Source organism: Heptranchias perlo, chromosome 8, assembly GCF_035084215.1.
Source record: "Heptranchias perlo isolate sHepPer1 chromosome 8, sHepPer1.hap1, whole genome shotgun sequence".
Taxonomy (NCBI): Eukaryota; Metazoa; Chordata; class Chondrichthyes; order Hexanchiformes; family Hexanchidae; genus Heptranchias; species Heptranchias perlo.
Window position 1 is genome coordinate 43503838 of NC_090332.1, and position 26091 is coordinate 43529928.

The 26091-nt window shown below is 42.0% G+C and overlaps 1 protein-coding gene across 4 annotated transcripts in view; it reads left to right on the forward strand.

Annotated features, from left to right (window-relative positions):
* Positions 1–26091, forward strand: part of LOC137324585 (serine/threonine-protein kinase VRK1-like) — an 87869-nt gene that overhangs the window by 2781 nt on the left and 58997 nt on the right. For all 4 annotated transcript variants that reach the window (XM_067989038.1, XM_067989035.1, XM_067989036.1 and 1 more), the window contains exons 2-8: positions 3097–3237; positions 5476–5531; positions 9453–9522; positions 9854–9941; positions 10032–10140; positions 12434–12526; positions 14664–14796. In XM_067989038.1, coding sequence (XP_067845139.1) covers positions 3102–3237; positions 5476–5531; positions 9453–9522; positions 9854–9941; positions 10032–10140; positions 12434–12526; positions 14664–14796 — 685 coding nt within the window. In that variant the 5' untranslated portion in view covers positions 3097–3101. The remainder of the gene's footprint in view (positions 1–3096; positions 3238–5475; positions 5532–9452; positions 9523–9853; positions 9942–10031; positions 10141–12433; positions 12527–14663; positions 14797–26091) is intronic.

The window sequence follows — 26091 nt, forward strand, 5'->3', positions numbered from 1 at the left end:
ATATAAGGAACCCCTTCCCCAGGGCTCTTTAAGATACATTATTAATGTTTTGCAACCATTTCATGTGGATTATGTGTGCTAAGTTAATTGTATGATTTATATCAATGAGTGTTACTTGTATGGTGGGTATTAATTGGGGACTCTTTTGTATTCTTTTTATAGGCGAGCTTAGCTAGGGTGTGTTGTGTGTGAAAGGGGAATCTCTATGAATAAAGGCTTGGAAACAACTAAAGACCAGGCTCAAGCATTCTATCCTTCACCACATGGTAGTCCAGGACTGGGTTGAGCCTGATCCCTGAAATCTGGAGCGCACAGCAGTGTGGGCCACATCAGTGCTCAGTATTTGTACACTTGAGTAATTTGACATTGCCCGAGGCTACCAATACTGTGGCCCCGATATTAGCGGGGTGGGGGGATGGTTGCGTGGGAGCCAGGTAGCAGGCAAGGTCGGGGATGTGGAGGCCCTGCTAACCTTAATAGAGTCATAGAGTTATACAGCATGGATAGAGGCCCTTCGGCCCATCGTGTCCGCGCCGGCCATCAGCCCTGTCTACTCTAATCCCATATTCCAGCATTTGGTCCGTAGCCTTGTATGCTATGGCATTTCAAGTGCTCATCCAAATGCTTCTTGAATGTTGTGAGGGTTCCTGCCTCCACAACCCTTTCAGGCAGTGAGTTCCAGACTCCAACCACCCTCTGGGTGAAAAAGTTCTTTCTCAAATCCCCTCTAAACCTCCCGCCTTTTACCTTGAATCTATGTCCCCTTGTTATAGAACCCTCAACGAAGGGAAAAAGCTCCTTAGTATCCATCCTATCTGTGCCCCTCATAATTTTGTACACCTCAATCATGTCCCCCCTCAGCCTCCTCTGCTCCAAGGAAAACAAACCCAATCTTCCCAGTCTCTCTTCATAGCTGAAGCGCTCCAGCCCTGGTAACATCCTGGTGAATCTCCTCTGCACCCTCTCCAAAGCGATCACATCCTTCCTGTAGTGTGGCGACCAGAACTGCACACAGTACTCCAGCTGTGGCCTAACCAGTGTTTTATACAGCTCCATCATAACCTCCTTGCTCTTATATTCTATGCCTCGGCTAATAAAGGCAAGTATCCCATATGCCTTCTTTACCACCTTATCTACCTGTTCCGCCGCCTTCAGGGATCTGTGAACTTGCACACCAAGATCCCTCTGACCCTCTGTCTTGCCTAGGGTCCTCCCATTCATTGTGTATTCCCTTGCCTTGTTAGTCCCTCCAAAGTGCATCACCTCGCACTTTTCCGGGTTAAATTCCATTTGCCACTGTTCCGCCCATCTGACCAACCCATCTATATCGTCCTGCAGACTGAGGCTATCCTCCTCGCTATTTACCACGCTACCAATCTTTGTATCATCAGCGAACTTACTGATCATACCTTTTACATTCATATCCAAGTCATTAATGTAGACCACAAACAGCAAGGGACCCAGCACCGATCCCTGTGGTACCCCACTGGCCACAGGCTTCCAGTCACAAAAACAACCTTCGACCATCACCCTCTGCCTTCTGCCACTAAGCCAGTTTTGTATCCAAAGTGCCAAGGCACCCTGGATTCCATGGGCTCGTACCTTCTTGACCAGTCTCCTGTGGGGGACTTTATCGAAGGCCTTACTGAAATCCATGTATACCACATCCACTGCGTTACCCTCATCCACACGCCTAGTCACCCCCTCAAAAAATTCAATCAAATTAGTCAGACATGATCTTCCCTTGACAAAGCCATGTTGACTATCCCTGATTAATCCTTGCTTCTCCAAGTGGAGACTAATTTTGTCCTTCAGAATTTTTCCCAATAATTTTCCTACCACTGATGTTAGGCTCACTGGCCTGTAGTTCCCCGGTTTTTCCCTACTCCCCTTCTTGAATAATGGTATTACATTAGCGGTTCTCCAGTCCTCTGGCACATCCCCTGTGGCCAGAGAGGTTCTGAATATATGTGTCAGAGCCCCCGCAATCTCCTCCTTTGCCTCACACAGTAGCCTGGGATACATTTCGTCCGGGCCTGGGGATTTATCCATTTTTAGGCCTGCTAAAACCGCCAATACCTCCTCCCACTCGATGTTAATATGTTCGAGTATATCACAGTCCCCCTGCCGTATTTCTATGTCTACATCGTCCTTCTCCATAGTGAAAACAGATGCAAAAAATTCATTTAGAACCCCTCCTACATCTGCCGGCTCCACACACACATTGCCATTTTTGTCCCTAATGGGCCCTATTTTTTCCCTAGTCATCCTCTTACCCTTAATATACTTATAAAACATCTTAGTGATAAGGCCTTATTTGAATAAATTGCTGATGACTCCTGCCCTGACAGCTGGCCAGATTGACTGCCTGGTCGGCAGGCGGGAGCAGAAATTAGCGGCAGGAGACCGCAGCCAGGAACTCCTGGGAATCAGATTCAGAGTAAAGCTCCTCTTGTACTCTGTCACAAATACCCAGCCTCAGAAGAGCAAACCCCTACTGCATCAGTATCAATTTTTCACTTCCCAGTGAAATGCCAAATGAGGATGGTTTTGTTCTGTGGACATGTGCCCATTAAGAAGGGTGTTGTGATTGCCCTGATTAATTTCATGCGGCATCATTTCAACCAGCATAAAGAAGAAGTTTGTATTTGGTTAAAATCAAGTTCCAGTGCTAAAAGTGCAATGTGCTAACCCATTACATTACCCATTTCACGTAGCATTCTGTTCTCACATAGTTGCATACAGTTATGTCTGAGAAAAATATGTCCCTACGCTGCTACTCTCTTCACATAACGTATAACATGTTACTGTTGCATTCCTAATTAACGTTACCTATAACTTAATTCACTTACTGTTACGTTGTCATAAATTTTAACCAAATTAAGTTTGTATGTTGATGTTGGAGAATAAGATGTGACTCTGATCCATATCCCTGCAGTTTTGTCGGACCATGTGCAGACGTTCCTATAATTAGCCAATTAAATTTACATTGGGAAAAGGAGGAGAAAAGTTAAGTGGAAGAAGAACCCTTGAGTAAACTGCTGTACATTTTATGATTTCATATACAGAACTAATACCCGTCTTGTTTTTTGTTAGGCATTATGCCACCAAAAGGCAGCAGAAGAAAGAAGCTTCCTGATCCTCTCCCTCAGGGATTGATCCTGACGGATTCTGAGAAAAAACAGTGGAAACTGGGGAGAATTATTGGCAAAGGTGGATTTGGGCTGATATATTTGGGTAAGGAAGCATAACGAACCATTTCACAACTTGTTGAGAAAGCCTGGGATTTTAAAGCCGATTATCCAAAGCAAATGTTCAATACGAAGATTCCTTACTGAAATGTTGCTTTTCAATAAAGAGCCAATTGGGGGCATAAGAAGCAAGTGCAAGGAGTTCTTGGAACTTCCTATCTCGGATCATCATAAAGAATTTAATCCATCCTGATATTTCAGTGAGTCTCTGTTTAGTTTTATTTATTTTTATGTCAAGGGGGAACTTCTTTAGTTGATTAAGTTGTGAAGGTATTGGCATTTTGTTCTCTCACTGAAAACAATAGAAGCGTAAGTATAAAGGCAAATGTCATTCTGCCCAGTGTGTGATGCATTTTTCCTGCCATCTCGTGTTGCCATTATTAGTCAATAGCAATGTGTAAGGGATGTCCATTGTCAATTTTCATATTTTTTTCTTAATTTATCTGTAGAGCACATATACGATCAATACCATCACTTTACCAATCAGAAGCAGTCCACAGGTCTGAATATAGTTAATAAATCCAGTCTGGAATAATATATAATGTCATGTACCAAACAAAAAATGGAGAGAAAATCTTATTAATTCATACCTTTATGATTCATAATTTATTATCCATATAATGAGATAATTACACTGTGTCTTTCTCGCTCAAGAACCCCAATAGCGGTGACCAAATAGACCTAAATTGGTGCTGATGTATTAAGCACATAAGTATTCCAAGAGGTAGAGAATTCAATAAAGTCTATTTTAGCTGCAACAGATACTTAGTGAATTTATCATTGTGCATTTCTCTTGCATGGTCAGTCTTCCAAAATGCCCAGTAAATGCAGCTTTGGTCTTTGGTAATTGTAGATGTTATCTGGATAATTTGATTTATTTGGAATATTGCCTTTGGATTTGGGTTGGGCTCCCTACCTTAGGAGGGATATATAGACCTTTGAAGAGGGTCCAACGGCAATTCACCAGGATGATACCTGGGTTAAAGGAACTGAACTATTATCAATGTGTTTAAAAAGATAGGTATTTATATGAAAAATAAGGATACTAAGGGATTTTACAGAAAAGGCAGAAAATAAGGATTAATAAAATAGAGCTGCCATGACTAACAAAATGACAGAGCAGGCTCGTTAGACTGAACAGCTTACTATTCCTCTCTTCTTGTGATTTTAATTTTGGCCCATATTTGGATATAATTGAAACTAATGATGTGTGGTTCCAATTTTATTTTTACATTTACCACTATTAGCTATTCAACACATATATAACAACTGAGGTATACAGTATCATGGAATGGTACAGCACAGAGAGAGGCCATTCAGCCCATCGAGCCTGAGCTGGCTGTTTGTAAGAGCAATCCAGTTGGTCCCATTCCCCCGCTCTTTCCCCGTAGTCCTGCAAATTTTTTCCCTTCAAGTATTTACCCAATTCCTTTTTGAAAGCCACAATTGAATCTGCCTCCACCACCCTTTCAGGCAGCGCATTGCAGATCACAACTACTAACTGCATTAAAAAAGTTTTTCCTCACTTTGCCTTTGGTTCTTTTGCCAATCACTTTAAATCTGTGTGCTCTGGTTGTTGGACTATTCCACCAATGGGAACGGTTTCTCTTTATTTACTTTATCTAAACCCAGTAATAACTGGAAACTTAGAATTCAAATTATCTAATCTGATTGCAGATGGAATATTTTCTCATTCTTTTACAAATTGAGCATCAAGCGTGCTTTATAGCAATTGGAATTGGAGAACATGCTTGTGTTTTGCCCTCCCTGGCATTGTTGAGACCAGTTGTTGCAGCCCCACCAGCACCTTGACTGAAATCAACTAACTCAGCACAGTCCAGGGATCTAATTTGGGAATTTCTCTCCACTGTTTGTAATATCATAATGTGTATTAGGGGAACTTCTCATTCTGCAAACATTCCCCCCTTTCTGTGGAGTGAGCACACTGTAATAGAAAATGCCTTGCAGGATGTCATTGCAGTGCTTTTGGCTTCACAGCGTATTACACAAAGTGGATGCTTACAAGTCTTTGAAGGTGATCTGGCTGAGATGGGCAAGTTTGATTGCTGGAGGAAGCATTAGAGTAATTGTCAGTTAGGGCAGAGATTTGAACCTCACTCTTTAAGTTGAGAGTCCAGTGCTGACATTTTGTACCAATAATCACTGCACTATTTAGTTTTGTTCTGATCTTGTTCTATCTCAATCTCTTCTGCTTTATTTTTAGCTTCTCCTGCTACAGAGAAGGATGTTGGGGATGATGCTGTATATGTCATTAAAGTAGTAAGTACTCTACTTTCATTCAGAAATCTTTTAGTTTTGATTCAATTGAAATTGTAATCATATGCTGCTCCTGTTGTTCCATTAAATTATATATTCCCAGTTTTCTTTATCTCTCTTCAGAGCTCAAGTACCTGATCAATTTAGTTTCATACCTCCGTACCTTCTCAAAACCTAGCATAACCCCAATTTAGTATGTTGGCTGGAATTGTATTCAGAACTCGAGATGGGGCTAAATCACTGGTCTATATAAGCTCATTATTACCCCAGCAACTTATGTTCTATTCCCGTGGTTATACACCATCTTGTTTGTCGTCTTTACTGTTCAGTTACACTGTGCTTATGATTTCAACAGGCTATCCACCAGTACCCCAAGGTTCTTCTCCTGTGTTACATGCTGTTATCTACCATTGAATAATCCTCTCCCACAGTTTCACAGCCTTGTATTTGTTCACATCTGGTTCTTGTTAGCCCAATCACCTAATCTCTCTAACTCTCTTTGAAATTACTCAACTTTTAAAATTTTAATTGAAGCCCTGCCCAATCTTATATCCATGATGTGGAGATGCCGGTGATGGACTGGGGTTGACAATTGTAAACAATTTTACAACACCAAGTTATAGTCCAACAAATTTATTTTAAATTTCACAAATTTAAAATAAATTTGTTGGACTATAATTTGGTGTTATAAAATTGTAAACAATTTTACATCATCATCAAACTTAGACAGCTCAGCTTCTGTCTTCATTTCCAAATCATTTATGAACAATATAAACAATATTGGCCCTAACACTGATACTTGAGACACCTTATTAATTACCTTCTTGCAATTTAATTCCACATTTACACTGACACCCAGTTCTACCTCTCTGCCATCTCTCAACCCTCCACTGCGTCAGTGTTGTCAGGTTGCTTGTATGACATCCACTCATGAATGAGCTATAATTTCCTTCAGCTAAAAATTGGAAATACCAAAGCCATCATCTTTGGCTCCTGGCACAAACTCCATACCTTTACCACTGATTTCATCTTCTTTGACCACTGTCTCAGGCTGAACCGGACTGTTGGCCATAAATTGAGTTTCTAATCCCACAATCTTCTCCATCACAAAGACCTCATACTTCCACCTCCGTAAAATTGCCCGACATGTCCCACTGTCCACTGGAAGTAAAGGTTTCCCGCAGGTCCTACCAAATTTAACAGTAGGACCTGTTTTTAAATTTTTCAAAAGATTTCTCGCCCGACAGCCAGCCTGATTGACGGGGAAATCAGCGGATGGAAGGTAAGTCAGAGTTTGGATGGGGGAGAGTCAGGGAGCGATTTGGGGTCTTCAGGATTTGGATGGCGGGGTTGGGGAGAGATCGGGATCTTCGGGGTTTGGATTGGGGGGCCAATCGCTGGTGGGGTGAGCAGTCAGAGATCGTGGGGGCGGGGTGAGCAGTCGGAGATTGTGGTGGGGGGGTAGTGAGCAGCCAGTATTAACTGGGTGGGGGGGGGGATCGTGGGGGAAATCACAGATAGTGGGTCCGATCGCAGGGTGTGTAAAGAGTTCAGCTTGGGGGGGGGGGGGGGGTGGCGGCGGCGGCGAAAGAACTCCTGCTCCTCCTGGCCCAGAAGCAATGATGTAAATGCACTTACCGCATGGATCCGGCCCTTCTCTTAGCCATGATCTTATTGAATGGCGGAGCAGGCTCGAGGGGCCGATTGGCCTACTCCTGCTCCTATTTCTTATGTTCTCGCCTCGTTTTACCAGCCGTGAATTCCGTGGCCCGGGGAACCCGGCCTCCATGGATTAAAAATAAAAGTTAAGGCAAAATGGGGTCACACAGCCTCCTTTTAAAAGATTTCACCGACCGACCCGCCTCCTGTAAGCAGGTTGGTCGCCCGCCTCTGACCTGCCTCTGTTAAAACCGGAAGTGGGCGCTTTGGAGCCGGGTTACAGTCGCGCTGCAAAATTCTATGATTTTAACTTCCCACCTGCCCCCAACCCACCCATTCTTGGGGGTTAAAATTTTGCTCAATTACTCCAATGCTCCCTTGGCCAGCTTCACAGCCTCCACACTCCATACCAAAACTCTGCTGCCCATGTTCTATCCTGCGCTAAGTCCCGTTTGTCATTTACCCCCCCTTCCTCGCTGACCTACATTAGCTTCTAGTCCCCTAACCTCTCAAATTTAAAATTCTTATCCTTGTGTTTAAAACCCTCCATGGTCTTGCCCCTATCTCTGTAACCACCAACAGCCCTACAACCTTCCCTGAAATCTCTGTTTTTCTGACTCAGACCTCTTGTGCAACCCCCTCCTTTCGCCATACCTTTGGTGGCCATGCTTGCAGTCACTTGGGCTCTACATTTTGAAATTCACTTCTTATCTTCCTCTCCTCTTTAAGACTCCATTAAAACCCAATTCTTTGATCAAGCTTTTGATCACCCTTCCTAAAACCTCCTTCTTTGCCTTTGCACCTGTTTTTCCTTGTGCCTCTGTGAAGCACCTTGAGATGGTTTTCTGTGTTAAACACACTATATAAATACAAGTTGTTGTTGATGCAAACGCATGTCCAATTATTCTTTGCTTTTTCTGATTGAGCTAATTTCTAATGTACTCTAGAAGCGTGCCCCCCCCCCCCTTACACACACTCTATTCTGAAGGGTTTGCAGAATTTAGCTCTGTGGTATCCCCAATGACGACTCAGCAGATAAAACGGGTGCAGCACCAGCAGTGTCTGCAGAGATGGATCAAAATGAATAAGGAAATCTCTCTCTCTCTCACTCACTCACTCACTCACTCACTCACTCACTCACTCACTCACTCACTCACTCACTCACTCACTCACTCACTCACTCACTCACTCACTCACTCACTCACTCACTCACTCACTCACTCACTCACTCACTCCACTCACTCACTCACTCACTCACTCACTCACTCACTCACTCACTCACTCACTCACTCACTCACTCACTCACTCACTCACTCACTCACTCACTCACTCACTCACTCACTCACTCACTCACTCACTCACTCACTCACTCACTCACTCACTCACTCACTCACTCACTCACTCACTCACTCACTCACTCACTCACTCACTCACTCACTCACTCACTCACTCACTCACTCACTCACTCACTCACTCACTCACTCACTCACTCACTCACTCACTCACTCACTCACTCACTCACTCACTCACTCACTCACTCACTCACTCACTCACTCACTCACTCACTCACTCACTCACTCACTCACTCACTCACTCACTCACTCACTCACTCTCTCACCTCACTCACTCTCTCACCTCTCTCACTCTCTCACTCTCTCACTCTCTCACTCACACACACACACACTGTTTTCAACCGTTGAAGTACGTACTAGTAACAAATGTATTCCTCTACTCCTCTCCTGAACACTTATGCTGTGTATAGGTCCATACTTGATGGTGCTCCTCCAGTGTGTCACCCAAGAAGTTATTTTTCATGTGTGAACTTAGACAATGAGAGGGTCAATAGACTATCCTACTGTTGTAGTGTCAATCACAGCCAAGTCATATCCTGTCATAATTGATGCCAACATAAATGTACTTTCCAACAGGACTGATCAGATAGTTATTAGAATTGAGAAATGTGACTGGTCTTAACCCAGGAACACTGTAGTTAATTGTTGTATCCTGATTACTGCCCTCACTCAGATCAGCCAGCTCAACATGGATCAGGGTTTGAACTTGGGAGCTTCCTAATCTGTATGGCTGAGAACTACTTGATGCAATGCATTTACTCACTGGGCCACAAACATAATCAGTCCATGAATAGATATGTTTGTTACTCCATGTACTGGAGATGAAGCAAGAAGAACCATATACTAATTTGATGCTAATTCTGTTACTTTTCTGTGTGAATGCTCTATTATAAGAGGTAATTCTTGTTTTCAGGAGCACCGGGAAAATGGACCCTTGTTCGCAGAGCTGAAATTTTATCAGAGAGCAGCAAAATCTGAGCACAGTAGGTACCTGTGAGAAGAGAGTGTGCTAATTGCACATTGTATTTATGGGACTGTACTTGTATGAATGAGTAGAAATTTAAGTACAGTGTGATGCCTTTGTACATAGTAATTATATTTTTTAAATCAGTGCCGCAGTATGTTCAGGGCTAAAGTCCATGTATCATCATCAACATCTTTATTCTGCAGCATGTGAATGAGGAAAATAATTACTGTAACATAATTGCAGTGCTACTACAAAGATAACTGGATTAAACAGGACACAGCAAAGGAAAAGGCAAAAGAAATGCAAGTATTTTAAGAGAGGGTTTTGTTTGTACATTTCTTTATCAGTAAAGAAGTGGATGATGAACCGCCAGCTGAGTTTCTTGGGAATTCCTACTTACTGGGGATCAGGCTTGGTGGAACATAATGGGAAGAGGTGAGAAGGTTCCACATTTAATGTCACTCTGTCCGAGGTCAGGTTTTTCTTTCTGAAATTATATGTTTTTAACTTTTTTCTCCTGTACAGCTACAGATTCATGGTAATAGACAGACTTGGTGTAGATTTGCAAAAAATGCTGGAAGCAAGAAAAAACCCTTTGAGTAAAGCAACAGTTTTGAAGATAGGCAGTGGATTGGTAAGCAATGGATATAAATGATGTTGTATTATGTATTGTACTAATAGGAGGCCAGAATCACACTGAACTCCAGCCTTTTTTGCCACTGAATGAACTGAATACTATTTCAAAATCAGCATCTGGGTAAATGAGACACACTTTGGGAAAATTCAGATGGGCATGGACAGCTGCTAATATAACATGGTAGACAGGCTCCACTGTATTCCTGCCCTTACGTGGCCCATTCTTTTTTCCCCTACTGGGTTGTAATAATGAATTTTTTTTTCAAAAAGATCTGTGGCCTATTGGGGAAATGCATCACATGCATTAAGACATGTACTAAGACATATAGATTAAGTTTGATCCCTTGCTGAGTTTGCTAATTCAATCAAAGCAGCAGCTGGGATGCTCTAGTTGGCTTCATCACCCCTGGGCTAGAGAGGGAAAATATCAAGCCAGGGTTCCTACTGCTCATCACTTTCCAGTAACCTCAGCTGGAAAATCAGAGGAATTGTGATGGGTACGGTACTGTAGTCTAGTGATAATGGTACTGGACTAGTAACCCAGAGGTTATAAATTGACAATCCCACTGTGGAAAGTTATAAAATTCAATTCAATAAATCTGATAATTAGCACCAGAAAATGACTCTGAAAGTTGCCGGATTGCCGTAAAAATTCAACTGGTTCACTAATATCCTTCAGGGAAGGGAATCTTCCACCTCTACCTGGTCAGGTCCTTTTGTGACTCCAGTTCGACACTATATCATTGACTCTTAATGCCATTAGGGTAATTAAGGATGTCCGTGTAACCCACAACCCTAGATCAAATATTAAAAAATGTCCTCCATTGCTTGGTAACTCACTGATACTCTCATGACAGTTTGTCAACTAACCAAGCTCCTGTAGTGTTGTTGACCACCTTGGAATGATGCCCCAAAAGAATCAATGCCTTTAGGGTAGGGGAGGCATCCATATACCTGCTAATGTTGGATGTTGCAGATTGTAGGAGATCCTGCAAATATTTGGAAGTTTTGATACTGCAGTTAGTGAATTGCAAATTCTGGTACGCTAAAATCATAGAAATCATTAAACGTTTGTAAGCTTACCCATCTGCCCAGCTGGAACGAAGATGCTTACGAAACCAAAAGGTACGCTAGAAAATACCAGCCCTACACTGCGTTTTAAAAGTGTGGTGATTTGTTAATGATTGTGAAACAACAAACAATTACATTTTAAAAATGTGGAATCTCAAATTACTCTTATTTTAATATTTTTTGATCATTAAAAAAAATTACAATTTTTTACTTCTGTAAGTTTCATTAAATTAAATCATTTACTTGGCTTTTTATAAGATGTTAAATTTTTATTTAAACTAACATACAGAAGTTTACTTTAAATGAATGATTTGTACTTGCCTGCTTGTGGGCGTGACTTCTCTTCTTGACAGATTCTGTGGGCATGGCTTCCATTCCCACAGTCTCTACCGATAGGAAGGAACCTATGCTGAAATCACAGCACTGAATTGTTTTTTTTTAAATTGAAAAGGGAGCAAATGGACGTCGGAGAGTTTTTTCATAGTCTTTGTCCGCAGGATTGCTCCTTGCCACGCCCGTCAGAGCAATTTCCGTCCCAAAGTTAAATGCAGGGTGTGGTAAATTACTGAGTCGTACAGATCAGGAAGCATGTTTAAACCGTGTTTTTGTATGAAGTTGCTGTCAGCCAGGGTAGCAGTGGACATGCTATGATTGGCCTCAGCTTCTCGGGCATGGCTTACCTCTGTAAACTACTGTCCAGAGACCCCTGCTAGAGGTACACATATATGGGAGCTTGGTGAATTCTGGTCTTGGCTTGGGCATGGTTAACTCACTCAAAGCACAAACCCTTTGTGGGTTCTTGCATGTGAAGAATGAGGCATCAGAGGGCTGCCAGAATCTATGAAACCCTACCTCAACATGATTCACCACCTTCCCGAAGAAAGTTCTTAGGATAGAAAATTGAAAGGGAGGAAAGAAACTAGTTTATATGTCATAGATGTTGCAGCTATTTTGGTTTTGTTTAGGACATGACTAGCACAGTACCATCGTGCTGAACTGATAAATGTTTAGCCTTGGAAAGGACTGTGATTAATATATATTAACTGCAATTTTCAAATGGTCTCCAATTAAGATTTCAATCTGTGATTGGAGGGTGTATGCAGTGCCGTACTGTTTAAAGTAATGTAACATTATTATGTGTAAGAAATTATTTTGACCCCTGTACCTCGGAGACTGACATTCATTTTTAAAATTTATATATGTATATGATATAAATACAGCTTGATATTTTGGAGTTTGTTCATGAACACGAATACATCCACGGTGATATCAAGTCAGCAAACCTGCTTCTGGGCTACACGAATCACAAAGAGGTATTGTACATCTGTCTCTGCTGATAACAAATAGTTATGTGGTTTTTTTGGTTAGTGAATGAAAGAAAGAAAAAAATAAGGTCCCGCAGAGAAAATGCATAAGAGTAAAAGGTGAAAGCTGTAGTGCTGTGGCTGATTTAGGAATCTCGGCTATTTTTTCAAATCTGTGGGAGCTGCTAACAGCGGCCACGTGAGCATTTGTGACATGTTAAATATGTCAGTTCTTTTATAAGTGTTAGAATCTTGTAGCATTCACCCCATAAATATTAATAAGTTGCAGGTCTAGTATGATGTTATTTCCTGCATTGTAACATTGCTGTACAACTCAAATAACTTTAACTGCAGTATGCAGTCTGTTGATGAGAACTGTTGAATGGAGAGTAAAGGGAAAGGTGTTTGCAAGAATATTATGCTTGAAGCAGTGTAGAAGTATAAGATTCCTAGTGAAGAGAAATGCCAGCCATTTTAACAATGTGAAACTGTTCTATAGTTTGTTATAGAAAAAGTGATCTGTGCAACTTTGCCAGAAAACTGAAGAGACATTGCAGTTGAATTTATTGTATCACCTGGTCTTAAATGAAGTTTTAGAGGTATAATTTTGATTGTCAGAGTTCATGCATAAATATTTGTTGTACTACATTCTGCTATGTATTACTTTTAAACGGCCATCAAATCATTTAAAATAGATGTGTTAATGACACCTAAAAATAATGAACAGAGGAATGTAGTACAGCCACATTAAGTGTTCGTAGGTAAACGTCACTGATAAGGAAATATGTCTCATAATGTTCTGTATCTAGTTTTGCTGAATTTGCAATGATATACTAAGTCTTCAGTAATGTAAGATGTGTTTTCAATCCCTTTAATACTGTGGTTACATTGATGCTTAGAGTGATTTAGTGAGCTCCCTGTGGGTAGCATTCAAACAGCTACAGTGTCTGCACTGACATCCAATTGCACTAATGCAGAAAAAGGATGGCAAGGGACTTTATCTGTTACCACACTGGGTCCCTTTGTTGCCTGGAGATGCTTTATGGGGAGATCAAAGGTTCTTTCAGCATCAGATCAGGCCTGCATTTACAATGCCACAGTCCTGGTTCTGGTATGAAGGCCATAGCTGGACAGGTGAAATTTTTCATTGGTACTGAGGGCAATATTGCCAAGTTCATTCAGTGGAGTCATAATTGTTTTTGACTTGTGATTGCATTTGATATTTTAAATTTAAGGAGGATAATTCATTAAGGTAAAAACATCTAATGTTGACAGTTTACAAACTGTATGGCCACAAAATTACAGGTCCAAGGTGAAACCCTACCGGATTTCCAGATCAGGGGCTGGAAAATGGGGTGAAACCAAGGATTCATGCCATATTTCACGAGAGACATTTTCTGATGGATTGGGGGGAGGGGGACCTGTATGCGCATCTTCTGTCTCTTGTGTCATGTCAAAGGAAGAAGTCTGAGGGAGTTCCAGGTTACCCCAGGAATAGGAACAGGAGTAGGTCATTCAGCCTCTCGGGCCTGCCCCACCATTCAATTAGTTCATGGCTGATCTGCACATCCACTCCATTTTCCTGCCTTTGCTCCATTATCCCTTGATACCCTTACCTAACAAAAATCTATCTATCTCAATCTTGAAAGCTCCAATTGTCCTCCTCATTTTGGGGAAGAGAGTTCAATCAGATAACTAGGCCAGACCTTTCTGTATTACACACAAGCAATGATCTGTCCCCAAATACTATTCGAGTTACCATTAATGGAGAACCAGTCTATAATCTTAAAACTAATATAATGTAATGACATTTTAATATAACACAATGACCAACTTTTTTTTTCAATTCTTTTTAAACTGATCGCTAATTTGTAACCTGGTGTCACAACACATTATATTAGTAAAGTCATGTACTGTGCAGTGATGATTTGCACCCATGATTCATCACTTAGTGTGTTTCTCACCTCACTTATAACATCATTGGAAAGACTGAGTGGAGGCAGTGAAGTTTCTCAGGACAGAAAAAACAGAGATTTTGATTGAAAAGTCTGCAGTTATGATGTAGAGAATGATAGGATAATGATGCTGTTTTTTGCTAAACAAAAAAATAACTGCCTTTTCATCTAAATGCTTTTAAATGTTTCAGATTTATCTGGCAGATTATGGTCTTGCCTTCAGGTATCATCCTAATGGAGCTCACAAACATTATGAGGAAGATCCAAAGAAAGGACACAATGGGACGATTGAATTTACTAGTATAGATGCTCATAAAGGTGTCGGTAAGAATGATATCCATTCAGTCACCATATTATTAGTGGTATAGACTGTCAATTTGGGCACAGGATCAGTACCCAAGAAAAATAAGTATAAGCTTAAAAAAAAGCACTCGATAAAATGGATAGGACAATTAAAATGGAAATAAGAAAGACAATCTATACAATTGTATTTCTCTACAGGGAAAAAAGGAGAGAGAAACTTTGGGAGGAGGGTTGCGATTGCATAGAACCTGGAGGTTCACATCCAAAGTTCTTTGAATTCTTTTAGTGGGGGAAGGCTATGAGGTTATTGAAATCACAAGAGGCTGTCACATGGTCTATTTCTTTGGTGAGGGTGGGGGAGGGCTGGAGATAACTTTAGGGAGAGCAGAGGGGCCTGGACCCTAACGCCATGACTACTGGATTCCTGATGCCTTTGAGAGAGGCATTACATAAACTTTTATTCTGCATTGCCAGCCAATGTTGCTGTATGTTAACACAGATGGTTATTTTAAAAGCATTAATATAGATACAGTTTTGGCTTTTGAGCTAACGTTGCATCTTTTACCATTATAAATCACAGTGCCACCAACCTAGGTAAATGTTGACATTTTTATAATGCATTTTCCTATTAATATAGTATGATCTAGGACTTTTCAGTGCATTTTAAAATGGAATATTTTGACCCACTCAGTAATTTTAATGTATAATAGAAATTCTAGAAGTATTTTCTGCCATCATTTCTGATAGATGGTGGAATCACCTGCCTTAAAATGGGTGTGTGTATTTAAATGAGGCAATAATGACATAATAGAACTCATCCCATTTTTCATCATTTCTGCTTCATTTACATTCGGTGGTAATCACACTTCTATACAACAGGAGGTCAGGATTGCTAGACACTAGGGAAAAGGCAGAGTCAATTTAAAGATCCAAACATAGATTTAAAAGCTTTGCAGGTTTCTTATTTCGGCACGGATTTTGAAATTATCTTTTGCTCCTGCCAACTACTTTGCCATCTGCCATTTTGCGGTTTGTTGTGGGGCTGTCTTTCCCCCCCGTCCCATACTTAAGGCAGAGCATAAAATAGGTTTCCCATTGGGGAATTCCTTTGTACCTTTGCTTCCTATAGGAAGCAGAAGAGGGGCAGGCTGGTGAGGCTACAATGCATATGTAGGGCACCGACCTGTCTGTACCCCCCACACCTGAGAACACGGACAGAGGTGCTCCCACCTGCATTTGCCTGAGGAGGAGAAGCACAGCAGCCTGAAGGGGATGTGGAATACAACCTTTTCCTGGCTGCATGGCACATTTGTACCACACTGATACTGAAGACCATTTCTTGACTACCACATTTGGCCACTGCATGAGTGGTCCCATGGACATCTTTTTTCCCCCCCTTCCCCACCACTGACATGTTGTCATCTGCAGAACTTTTCCTGTGCGCATCAACTAACGGAATTCATCAAAGCCACTTCCAAACCTCGCCAAAAATAATTTTGTAATCATAATTTTTTATCAAAATGATAGTGTGTGTAAATGCGCGTGTGTGGAAAGTACATCTTACCACCATGCTTCCCCTTGTACTGGTGTGTGAAGTATAAATTCTAAAACTTAATCTGGTGCTTCTCCTTGGTGCTACTGGAGTGGCAGGAGGGTATAAGTGGCTGACTGTTTTGTGTCACTGTGAGCTTCCTGAGATTGATGTGGCCCATGTCTGATGACAGCTAAGTCCTGAGATGGACCTGCTACAGGTTGCACTTCTTGTGCTGCTGCCTCATTTCCACCACATGCTGGCAGGAAGATACGAATGTGCTGCTATCCTGAGAAACAACACCATAATCTAATCTCCTTCCCGATGTGCTACTTGTACCAGACACTGGTACTGCAAGGCCATTGATCTTCAGGAAAGCAGGCCTAATGGGACCAATAAGATCTGTGAAGCACAGTGAGATAATTGACTCTATCCCAGCCTGAATTGCTTGGTGGCTCCAAGAGACAGCTCTCTCCAATTTGGCACCCAGGCCTCTATGGCAACAGCCTCAATGACCACCCCCATGGAAAATCCAGCCTAGAGTGTACTTGAGAGGAAGTGTGTCAGATTGGGGGAGGTGTTGAGTAGAGTTCCACTGGGTTCAGTCAATGTTCGGGCCCCTGTTGTCTGTACTCTACATAAAACCTGGATTCCAAGATCAATTGTAAGCTTTCCAAATTTGGAAGCAACTCTAAAATGGGGATATTAGTAGGGGCAGACATTGCAGATAAAGATTTGCAGAGGTATTTAGATATGTTGTGCAATTGGGCCAAAAAATGACATTCTTGGGTTGAAACCTCCACTGCCATTCCCTTCCTGCAGCCTTGGTGGCTGAGGCACACACTTCCCCCTCCTTCCTCCTTGCAGGCCTCAAAATCTTCCTTTTGATTCCATGGCTGCTGTGCATGCATGTTCTCCTGTCCTTACTGCCATAGTGGTGAAATGTGGTGGGCTGCAGCCTGAGTAACTGGGTAGTGTCTATTTGTACTGGCGTTGAGATTGCTGGGGTGGCACTGCTGCTGTAGAACTTCCTGTCTCACAGCAAGAGGGAGCAGCAGTAATGATTGAAACAGGTAGAAGTGGCCATGGGATGGGTAGTGAGTTACAAGTGGAATTATGCAGGGAAGTGGTCAGGGCTTTCACAAACATCAGGAGCTCTTTGAGGCATGGAGAAGAGGAAGCGAGGAATAGCCAAATCTGTCTCGCCTTTATATCTGAAATAGTCAACAGTTCCTATTAGAACCTGATCATTTACACACCTCTGCTAAGTAAGGCAGTACCCTACAAAGCGCACTTTTGTAATAGACTTCTCTACTCTCATACTCAGTGTGAAAAAGGCACTGTGTGCATCTGTCCGTAAAAATGAGAGGAGCTAGAAATAATGCGAGCTACCTCAGACCGGACCAATTAGAGCCAGATATTTTCTTTTTTTTCCCAATTCTAAAATTTTTCCCCATATAAAACAATACTACTTTAAATTGTGATGTATGTTGATTGGGAATATTTTCTAGGCTTTGGGATTTTAGTGCATTTTAACATGCAGTGATTTTGGTATGAACTTTTTCTATTATAATATTATAATTGTCTAACTACATTTGGTAGTAAGATTAGGATTACCAATACTAAAGGAATAATGACTTTTGCATGACATGAACCTTTAATTAAAATGTCTCGGAAATTCAGCTAATAATGTGTCACCACTTTTTTTAGTGTGAAGTGCTCTACAGACACTCCACACCAAAATTATTTGACCGAAGTGTCATTTGAAAGTGTCACATGCACAGAATATAACTTAGATGCCCAATGCTGTCACTTGACTTGCTCCACCAATTAACACCAATTAGCAATAAAAATTGACAAAATTACCATTCGTCTGCTGACATTACATATAGGGGTCAATATTACAATGTTTCATGTCTAGCACTACTGCGCATTGAAGATCGCCCCTCTACTTTATTGGGTACTAAGGCCTGTTCAATGCCTGGGGCACTTAGTGCTCCATAATGCATTGGCAAAGTGCCGATGGTGCTGAGTACCTGTGTCTGTGTTGTATATTACGCTCAATAAATTTCCAAAAGAGATGATAATGGTGCCACAACCCCGTAATATTGGGAGAGTATTAGAACAGTGTTCCAGATGCACAGGACTAAATGTGGGAAGCAAGGTAACCTTTTTGGTTCCTGTGTCTCAAAGTATTTTTATCACTGTTCTCAGTAGCTGCTCTGTTTGTTTCCACTGACTTTTTTATTGTTTCTTTTCAAAGTTTCCAAAATTTAATTTACTCATAGATTCTCAAAGCTGTACCCCATTTGTTGTATGTAATTATTTCCCAGGGAGCTGTTATTGTGTGCAGCCTATATAGTAACTTTGGGTATCCCTTTAGCCATCCCTCTATTTGCCAGTTCTGAAGAAGATCAGAGGAAGAATGCAGGACAGGTACACCTTAGGCCATCTCATAAGATCCTCTCACTTCCATATACAGTCCATGGGCATTGTTGCCACATATGTCCCAAAAAACCTGCGTGTAAAGACCACTATTCCCCAAGGAGGCAATGTCTTGCAGCCACACCTACAAACCACTTCCAGGACAGGGACAGCACTGTTGGTCATCTGAAGCCAATAGCAGAAAATATGTGAAATTTCCTAACCTGCAGTGCACCGAGTGTCACGTATGATTTGTTGGCCCACCTAATGAATTTATCAATGTCTCTTTGGAAAACAGGTAGCAACAAGAGAGCCCTTTTACCATCTGGCTGGATTCCCCAAAATGCAAGACATTATTGATGGTATGCATGTGGCTATAAGAGAAGACAGGCATTGCATTCTATAATGTACAGCTACTCTGTAACCATAGATAAAATCCATATGTGCCTTTGCTGCAGGATCCATGGTTGCATACTTTAAGAGGGATACTCATAATAGGAAGTTCACTGATTAGCAGAAGAACTTGTTCTTGTCTTTTAAGAATGTTCACAATACCCAGAAAGGACTGTTGAACAGTGTTTAGAAGTGCAGGTCTGACATTACTCAGATCTGGTGCAAGCATGATGGGCTGAAGCTCCTTCTGTGCTGTATCATTATACGATTCTATGAATACTGCAGCAATGCAGGAGTGAATCGTAGACCTGCAGGCCACCTAGGAGCATGTCACAACCATCTGCTTGTAGCCCTGAAGGCAGAAGTGAGAAGCCCAGATGCAGCCTCTCTGCTAAATGTTCTGACTAGCGCCATTGACAGTTTGAGCTCCAATCTACAGGAGTCTGTCAAGAAAGGATTCAGCATGCTGGGGGATTTATCTGACAGAAAATTGAACAGTTTGTTCCCCAAAGATAGCTGACAAGCTGAAGGAGAATCCAGCAGCCAGACCATGGCAAGAGAAGGCATGGATCAGGCAACGGCCTCCTGGGGTGATGCCACATTCACCCCACCCTGCTAAGGCTTGAAGCAGTGGGAGGTAGCCGGCAGGGTCAGGCGGCCAGTGCTCTGAGACATGTTGCCAGTAGTTGCAGGGTCACCAAAGGGCATTAGGGTTCAGCAGCCTGCAACCATATTTACTGTTCCCATTAGGAGTGCTAGATTAGGGACTAGAAGGCACAAGCTACACTATCACCAAGGGAAAGCACTGGAATGTGGAGCATTAATTGCACGTACTTCATTCACTGTTGGGGAAAATAAAATGGCGGCATATGACTTGTACGAAGCCGAGAGTTTTCTTTATTTGAGAAAGGCCATATTAGGGTTGCAGCAGACGGAACGATGGGCATGTGTGGTAGTTGAGGTACAATGGGAAGGCATGGTGCTCATTTGCCCACTATTGTGTACAGTAGGAATGGGCTGTTTGTGCATGGCGCTGTTTAGTCAGTTAGTTAAATGTCCTGCCAATTGGTTACTAGCACATATTTCTTCCAGGCAGCAAATCTCCGACCATTTCTTCTACCTCATCCTCCTGTACCAATGATTATGCTTAGGGCTCCTAGTCCTCCACCTATATATCTTTTTGCTGGATAACAAAATTGTGCAAGATGCAGCAAACAGCTGATATTTAAGACCTTGACAGAGCTATGAAGCTTGATCTCTCTCCCACCCAATCTGCTGAAACAATGGAATCACTGTTTGAGTAGACCAATGGTATGTTCCTTCAGAATTCTGATGGAAGCATAAGATTCATTGTATTGCTGTTCCATGGTTCTTGATTGGTTTCTAATGGGGTCATCAGATGAGGTTTCAAAGGATACTTGTTCTCAACTTTTCTTTTATCTCCATGCACTTCCTTCAAATAAAAGGTGTCGCTATGGGAATCCATATGGGTCCCAGTTATGCCTGCCTTTTTGTGGGATACATGGAACTTCTTTGTTTACAGCCCTACTCTGGTCCCCTCTCTCACCTCTTTTTTCCAGTACATTGATGACTGTGCCAGTGCCATTTCCTGCTCTTGTCCTGAACCTAAAAATTTCATCAACTTTGCTTCTGTCTTCCACCCCTCCCTTACGTTCACATGGTCCATCTCCAACTCTTCCCTTCCCTTCCTTGGCTTCTCTGTCTCCATTCTGGGGATAGGCTGTCCACCAATTCCTTTAGGGATTTCAATGCCTTTGGGATCCCCCAAAAGGAATTCCCATGAAGTGGCAAAGAGAAAACATGATACATTTACATCTTAGGCATTCTGCACAGACCCTCCTTTACCCAAGAAGCCACCTCTACCGGCCTAAGCACAACCACCTGGATATATCAGAGGAGACCTGCTACTGCTCCTATGCTTCCAGAGAGAGGCTCTCACCAAGTCATTCTGTGTCTTCGAGTTCAATCTGCAAATATCTTCCATCATAGAGACAGCTCTGCCCATGACTTTGAAGGTGACCAAAATGATAAATTGCAATGCTACTGATCCTTCCAAGCCACCATCAGGGATTTTTATCAAATTTTTTAAGTCAGCTGAGTATCAGTGAATCAAATCAGTGACAGAAGCCTTGTTCAGCAAAGCAAACATTTTCATCACTTTTCCCATGGAAAGCAAGCGAAAGAATGAGAGCGTTCAACAGTTGGCAGGATTCCCAAAAATGTAAAGGCCCCCAACACCAACCCAATTCCTATACAAACGTCAAGATGGTCTCTGATCACAGGAACTGCTGGGGGAAGGAGAGCAAGTGTTGGGGAGTATGGGGTCATCAGATGAGGTTTCAAAGGATACTTGTTCTCAACTTTTCTTTTATCTCTATGCACTCCCACTTACCGACTCCCACTATTACCTTGATTATACTTCCTCCCACACCGCTTCCTGTAAGTACACTATTCCATTCTCCCAGTTTCTCTGTCTCCATCACATCTATTCTGATGATGCCACCTTCCACACCAGAGCTTCCGAAATGTCTTCCTTTTTCCTCAGCTGAGGATTCACCACCACCGTAGTTGACGGGGCCCTCGACCGTGTCCGTCCCATTTCCTGCACTCCCCCCTTCTCCCTCCCAGAACCATGATAGTGTACCCCTTGTCCTCACCTTCCACCCCACCAGACTCCGTATTCAACAGATCATCCTCTGCCATTTCCGCCATCTCCAGCACGATACCACCACCAAACACATCTTCCCCTCCCCTTCCCTTTTTCAGCATTCTAAAGGGACCATTCCCTCCACGACACCCTGGTCCACTCTTCCATTACTCCCCAACACTTGCTCTCCTTCCCCCAGCAGTTCCTGTGATCAGAGACCATCTTGACGTTTGTATAGGAATTGGGTTGGTGTTGGGGGCCTTTACATTTTTGGGAATCCTGCCAACTGTTGAACGCTCTCATTCTTTCGCTTGCTTTCCATGGGAAAAGTGATGAAAATGTTTGCTTTGCTGAACAAGGCTTCTGTCACTGATTTGATTCACCGATACTCAGCTGACTTAAAAAATTTGATAAAAATCCCTGATGGTGGCTTGGAAGGATCAGTAGCATTGCAATTTATCATTTTGGTCACCTTCAAAGTCATGGGCAGAGCTGTCTCTATGATGGAAGATATTTGCAGATTGAACTCGAAGACACAGAATGACTTGGTGAGAGCCTCTCTCTGGAAGCATAGGAGCAGTAGCAGGTCTCCTCTGATATATCCAGGTGGTTGTGCTTAGGCTGGTAGAGGTGGCTTCTTGGGTAAAGGAGGGTTTGTGCAGAATGCCTAAGATGTAAATGTATCATGTTTTCTCTTTGCCACTTCATGGGAATTCCTTTTGGGGGATCCCAAAGGCATTGAAATCCCTAAAGGAATTCTGATGCTGAACTATTAGGTTGCTGCAAGTGAAATAGCAGCTGGCAGCAAGACTGCCATTTGTAAAAGAGTAGGAATTAACAAAGTACTACAGTGCAAAATTGAGCCCTAAACAGCAACAGGAACTAATACAGTACAAATGAAAAGAAAGGCAATCTATAAGCAACACCCCTCCCAAAAAGACAACAGTAAAACGTTTAATACACCTTTAGGAAGCTTATTCTCCAAGGCCAGACTATTAAATCATTACACCAAGTTTATGTGCTCAAGCAGTGCTATGAGAGAAGTGACTTCTCCAATATCATGAAATTGTGAATCAGGGCAATTACCTTGTATTTGCATGGAATTATAAGATGTAATAAGGCTCTCCCTGAGTCATAATGAGACATCTCAAAAGACAGATGAACCGATTTTCCTGTGATTAGAGTCCTGCAACGGCATGTCTCTACCCCTTTGACGTTGCCACAGGATTTATGGGGCTTTACTGAGATGGCACAGACTACCCTGGCTTCCAGTAAGTGCAGGCCAGAGTAGTCATTCAAATGAGATAGGAATATGTTCCCAGCACTCCTGCCTCATTTGCTTGTTCCTTTGCCAGCAGTGCACCCATTTGAAGGGGTGCCCAGAAGAAGCAGTCCTTATGGCCCTGCACCCAGCCCTCCTCAAACCAGGGGATCAGAGGAGGGCAGACAGCAGGCCTGCAGGCAGGTGTCTTTTTTAATGCTTTTTTGGGGTATGTTTGGCCAGGGGATCAGCTGCAGACTCTGTTTCTGTATGACATGCAAAAGGTCCGGAATACAGCAACTAGATGGACTTTCCTCCCTCACCTCCTGGGAGTAAGGCTGCGCCAGGGTGCATCTGGGCCATTCAAATGATCTGGTACACCAAATTCAAGCATACTGAGGCCTGGGAAGGCACTTCAGGTGCAGTAAGCCTGTCCAGCTCATGTGCAGAGGGGCCAGGAAAATTAGCCCCAGAAAATATGGGGATTGGAAAATTCAGAGCATAACAAATCAGGTGGAAAAATAAAGATGAAGTATTTTAAAATGTTATTATTTAAAATTGTGCTTTAAGGGTGAAAACATGTTTCTGTGCTGTTTAGGAAAAGCATATGGAGCTAACTTTGTGACCCATTATCCATTTTGAAAAGACTTTAAAATTATTTTCCTCATCAATTTTCTCCCCTCCCTAAGGTGTTGACCTGTTGCTGGCCTGCAATTCCACAGGCATCAGGCATGCCCAAATAAGCATTATTCACGTATGAGTTTTCGTATTTGTCCACTGGGAGCATCACAGCTGCATCTGATCCCATACTAACCACAGACACACACAGTGCACTTCAAGTAATGGTCACTGTATTCTGATCAGGCGCAGTACCCCTTGTCTAACCCAGAAACACTGAGGCAATTTGTAGTTCAATCAGAAGCGATCAGATAACTCAGCAGAGACAAAGGATTGAACCTGGGATCTTCCTGGTCTGTGCGGCTTTGCTACTTATTGGATAAACTCACTGAGCTATGGGTGGAAGCTCTCATTTGAAGGTTTAATTAAGAACATAGGCGTAACAGATGTTTGGGAATAAAAAAATCACATCAATTTATTCTCATAGGCTTAACAGCTGATTTTACAAAACTAAAAGCAGGTATGGAACAAATAAGTTTCAAAATAAGAGTTACTTAGGACTGGGCCTCTTTAATCATTAAAAAGAAACTTTGAGAATATTAAAATTAAAGTGTGTTTATCTTTGCTTTAAGGTTTGGTTTAAGTACTGTCAGTAATTTAAAGAGGTTACACCTGAAACTTGAAGGAGAAAATCCAAATAGAAGGAAATCTACAAGTACAAATTGAGTTAGGGAAACAACATGTGGCTTACTATAAAGAAGAAACCGACAACTGTTTGGCAAAAGTCAATTAGGAGTTAAATGCTCTACTTACAGAACAGGCACAGTTCTATGTCTTTTGGACCAGGGAGAAATATTAGGAACCTGTGCTAAGTCAGGTAGATTGCTGGCCATCCAGCTGAGAAAAGCAAAAGCAGCCACAGTAATTCCTACACAAACCAGAAGCATTTTTATAGCCGCCTTTCAAGACTTGTGTAAAGCAGAAGCTATAATAGACCAGGCAGCCGATATTCAATTTTGTTCTGGGTTTACAGATTCTACACTGTGCTGAATCTTCATGGAAATTTTTTGGTGGGGTAGTTGACACTAAATGAACTTGAGGGAAAGAAGGAGGGGGAAAAGCAAAATTCTATCTGGCCCTTGTGGAATTTTGTTCATTTTATTGAAACTTTAGCAAAGCATTGTCAGATTTCTTAAAGGAGCATTTTTACCCTTTTTGGGATTTTTTTCCAGGCAGGCTCAGTTCCTTGATTGGTCTAATCTGTAATTGCTGTTCTGGAGCAGCTATGTGGGTCCCAGGAAATTTTGCACTGCACCAGCTGCGGCACCATGAACTTACCTAGAAAAAAAATCTATCGATCTGTCTTGAAAATTTCAATTGGCCCAGTATTCACAGCCTTTTGGGGGAAGAGAGTTTCAGATTTCCACTACGCTCTGAGAATAAGTGTTTCCTGTTTTCACTGCTAGATGGCCTACCTCTAATTTTAAGATTCTGTACCCTTGTTCTGGATTCCCCCACCAGAGGAAATAGTTTTTCTGTATCTACCCTATCGAATCCCTTTGTCATTTTAAAGACTTCAATTAGATCACCCCTCAATCGTCTAAACTCAAGGGAATACAAACTAAGTTTATGCAACCTGTCGTCATAATTAAACCCTTTAAATCACTCTGAAAAATGCTTGATTGTCGACGATTGCCTTTATTTCTTGTCCGATCCAGTTAGCTTAGTTTTTACCATTTCCTGCTGTCCAATGCTTACTTTTGATGATATTAGCAGCACACTTGGATGATAATTACATATATTCTCATATATAATATGGTTTTGGTTCTCTGGCCTTGAGTTCTTGGATTCAGCAACAGTTAAAAGTTGCCTTGCATTCATTTACTATTAATTAATCAACCTTGTTTATTAGACTGCAGTTAGAAAGCAATGAGAAATCAAGACGGGGGTCAACTAAACAAGGTTTCAGAGGTCAGCTTTGAGAATCTGCATAAAGTTCCCTTTGGTGGACATGTTATTCACAATGAGCACGGTTAATGCATTTAAGTTTTGGTATAAGAAAAAAATCAATTACAGTGCATATTAAATATGGGCATTGTTCAATGTTTCTGTGTGACTTTACATTGTGCTCCAGAACTAGCTGTGCCTCTAGCCAAGCTGTTCCAGTACAGCTACAACACTGGCATCTACCCGACAATGTGGAAAATTGCCCAGGTATGTCCTGTCCACAAAAAGCAGGACAAATCCAATCCTGCCAATTACCGCCCCATTAGTCTACTCTCAATCATCAGCAAAGTGATGCTTAAGCGAGGCTTACTCACCAATAACCTGCTCACTGATGCTCAGTTTGGATCACTCAGCTCCAGATCTCATCACAGCCTTGGTCCAAACATGGACAAATGAGCTGAATTCCAGAGGTGA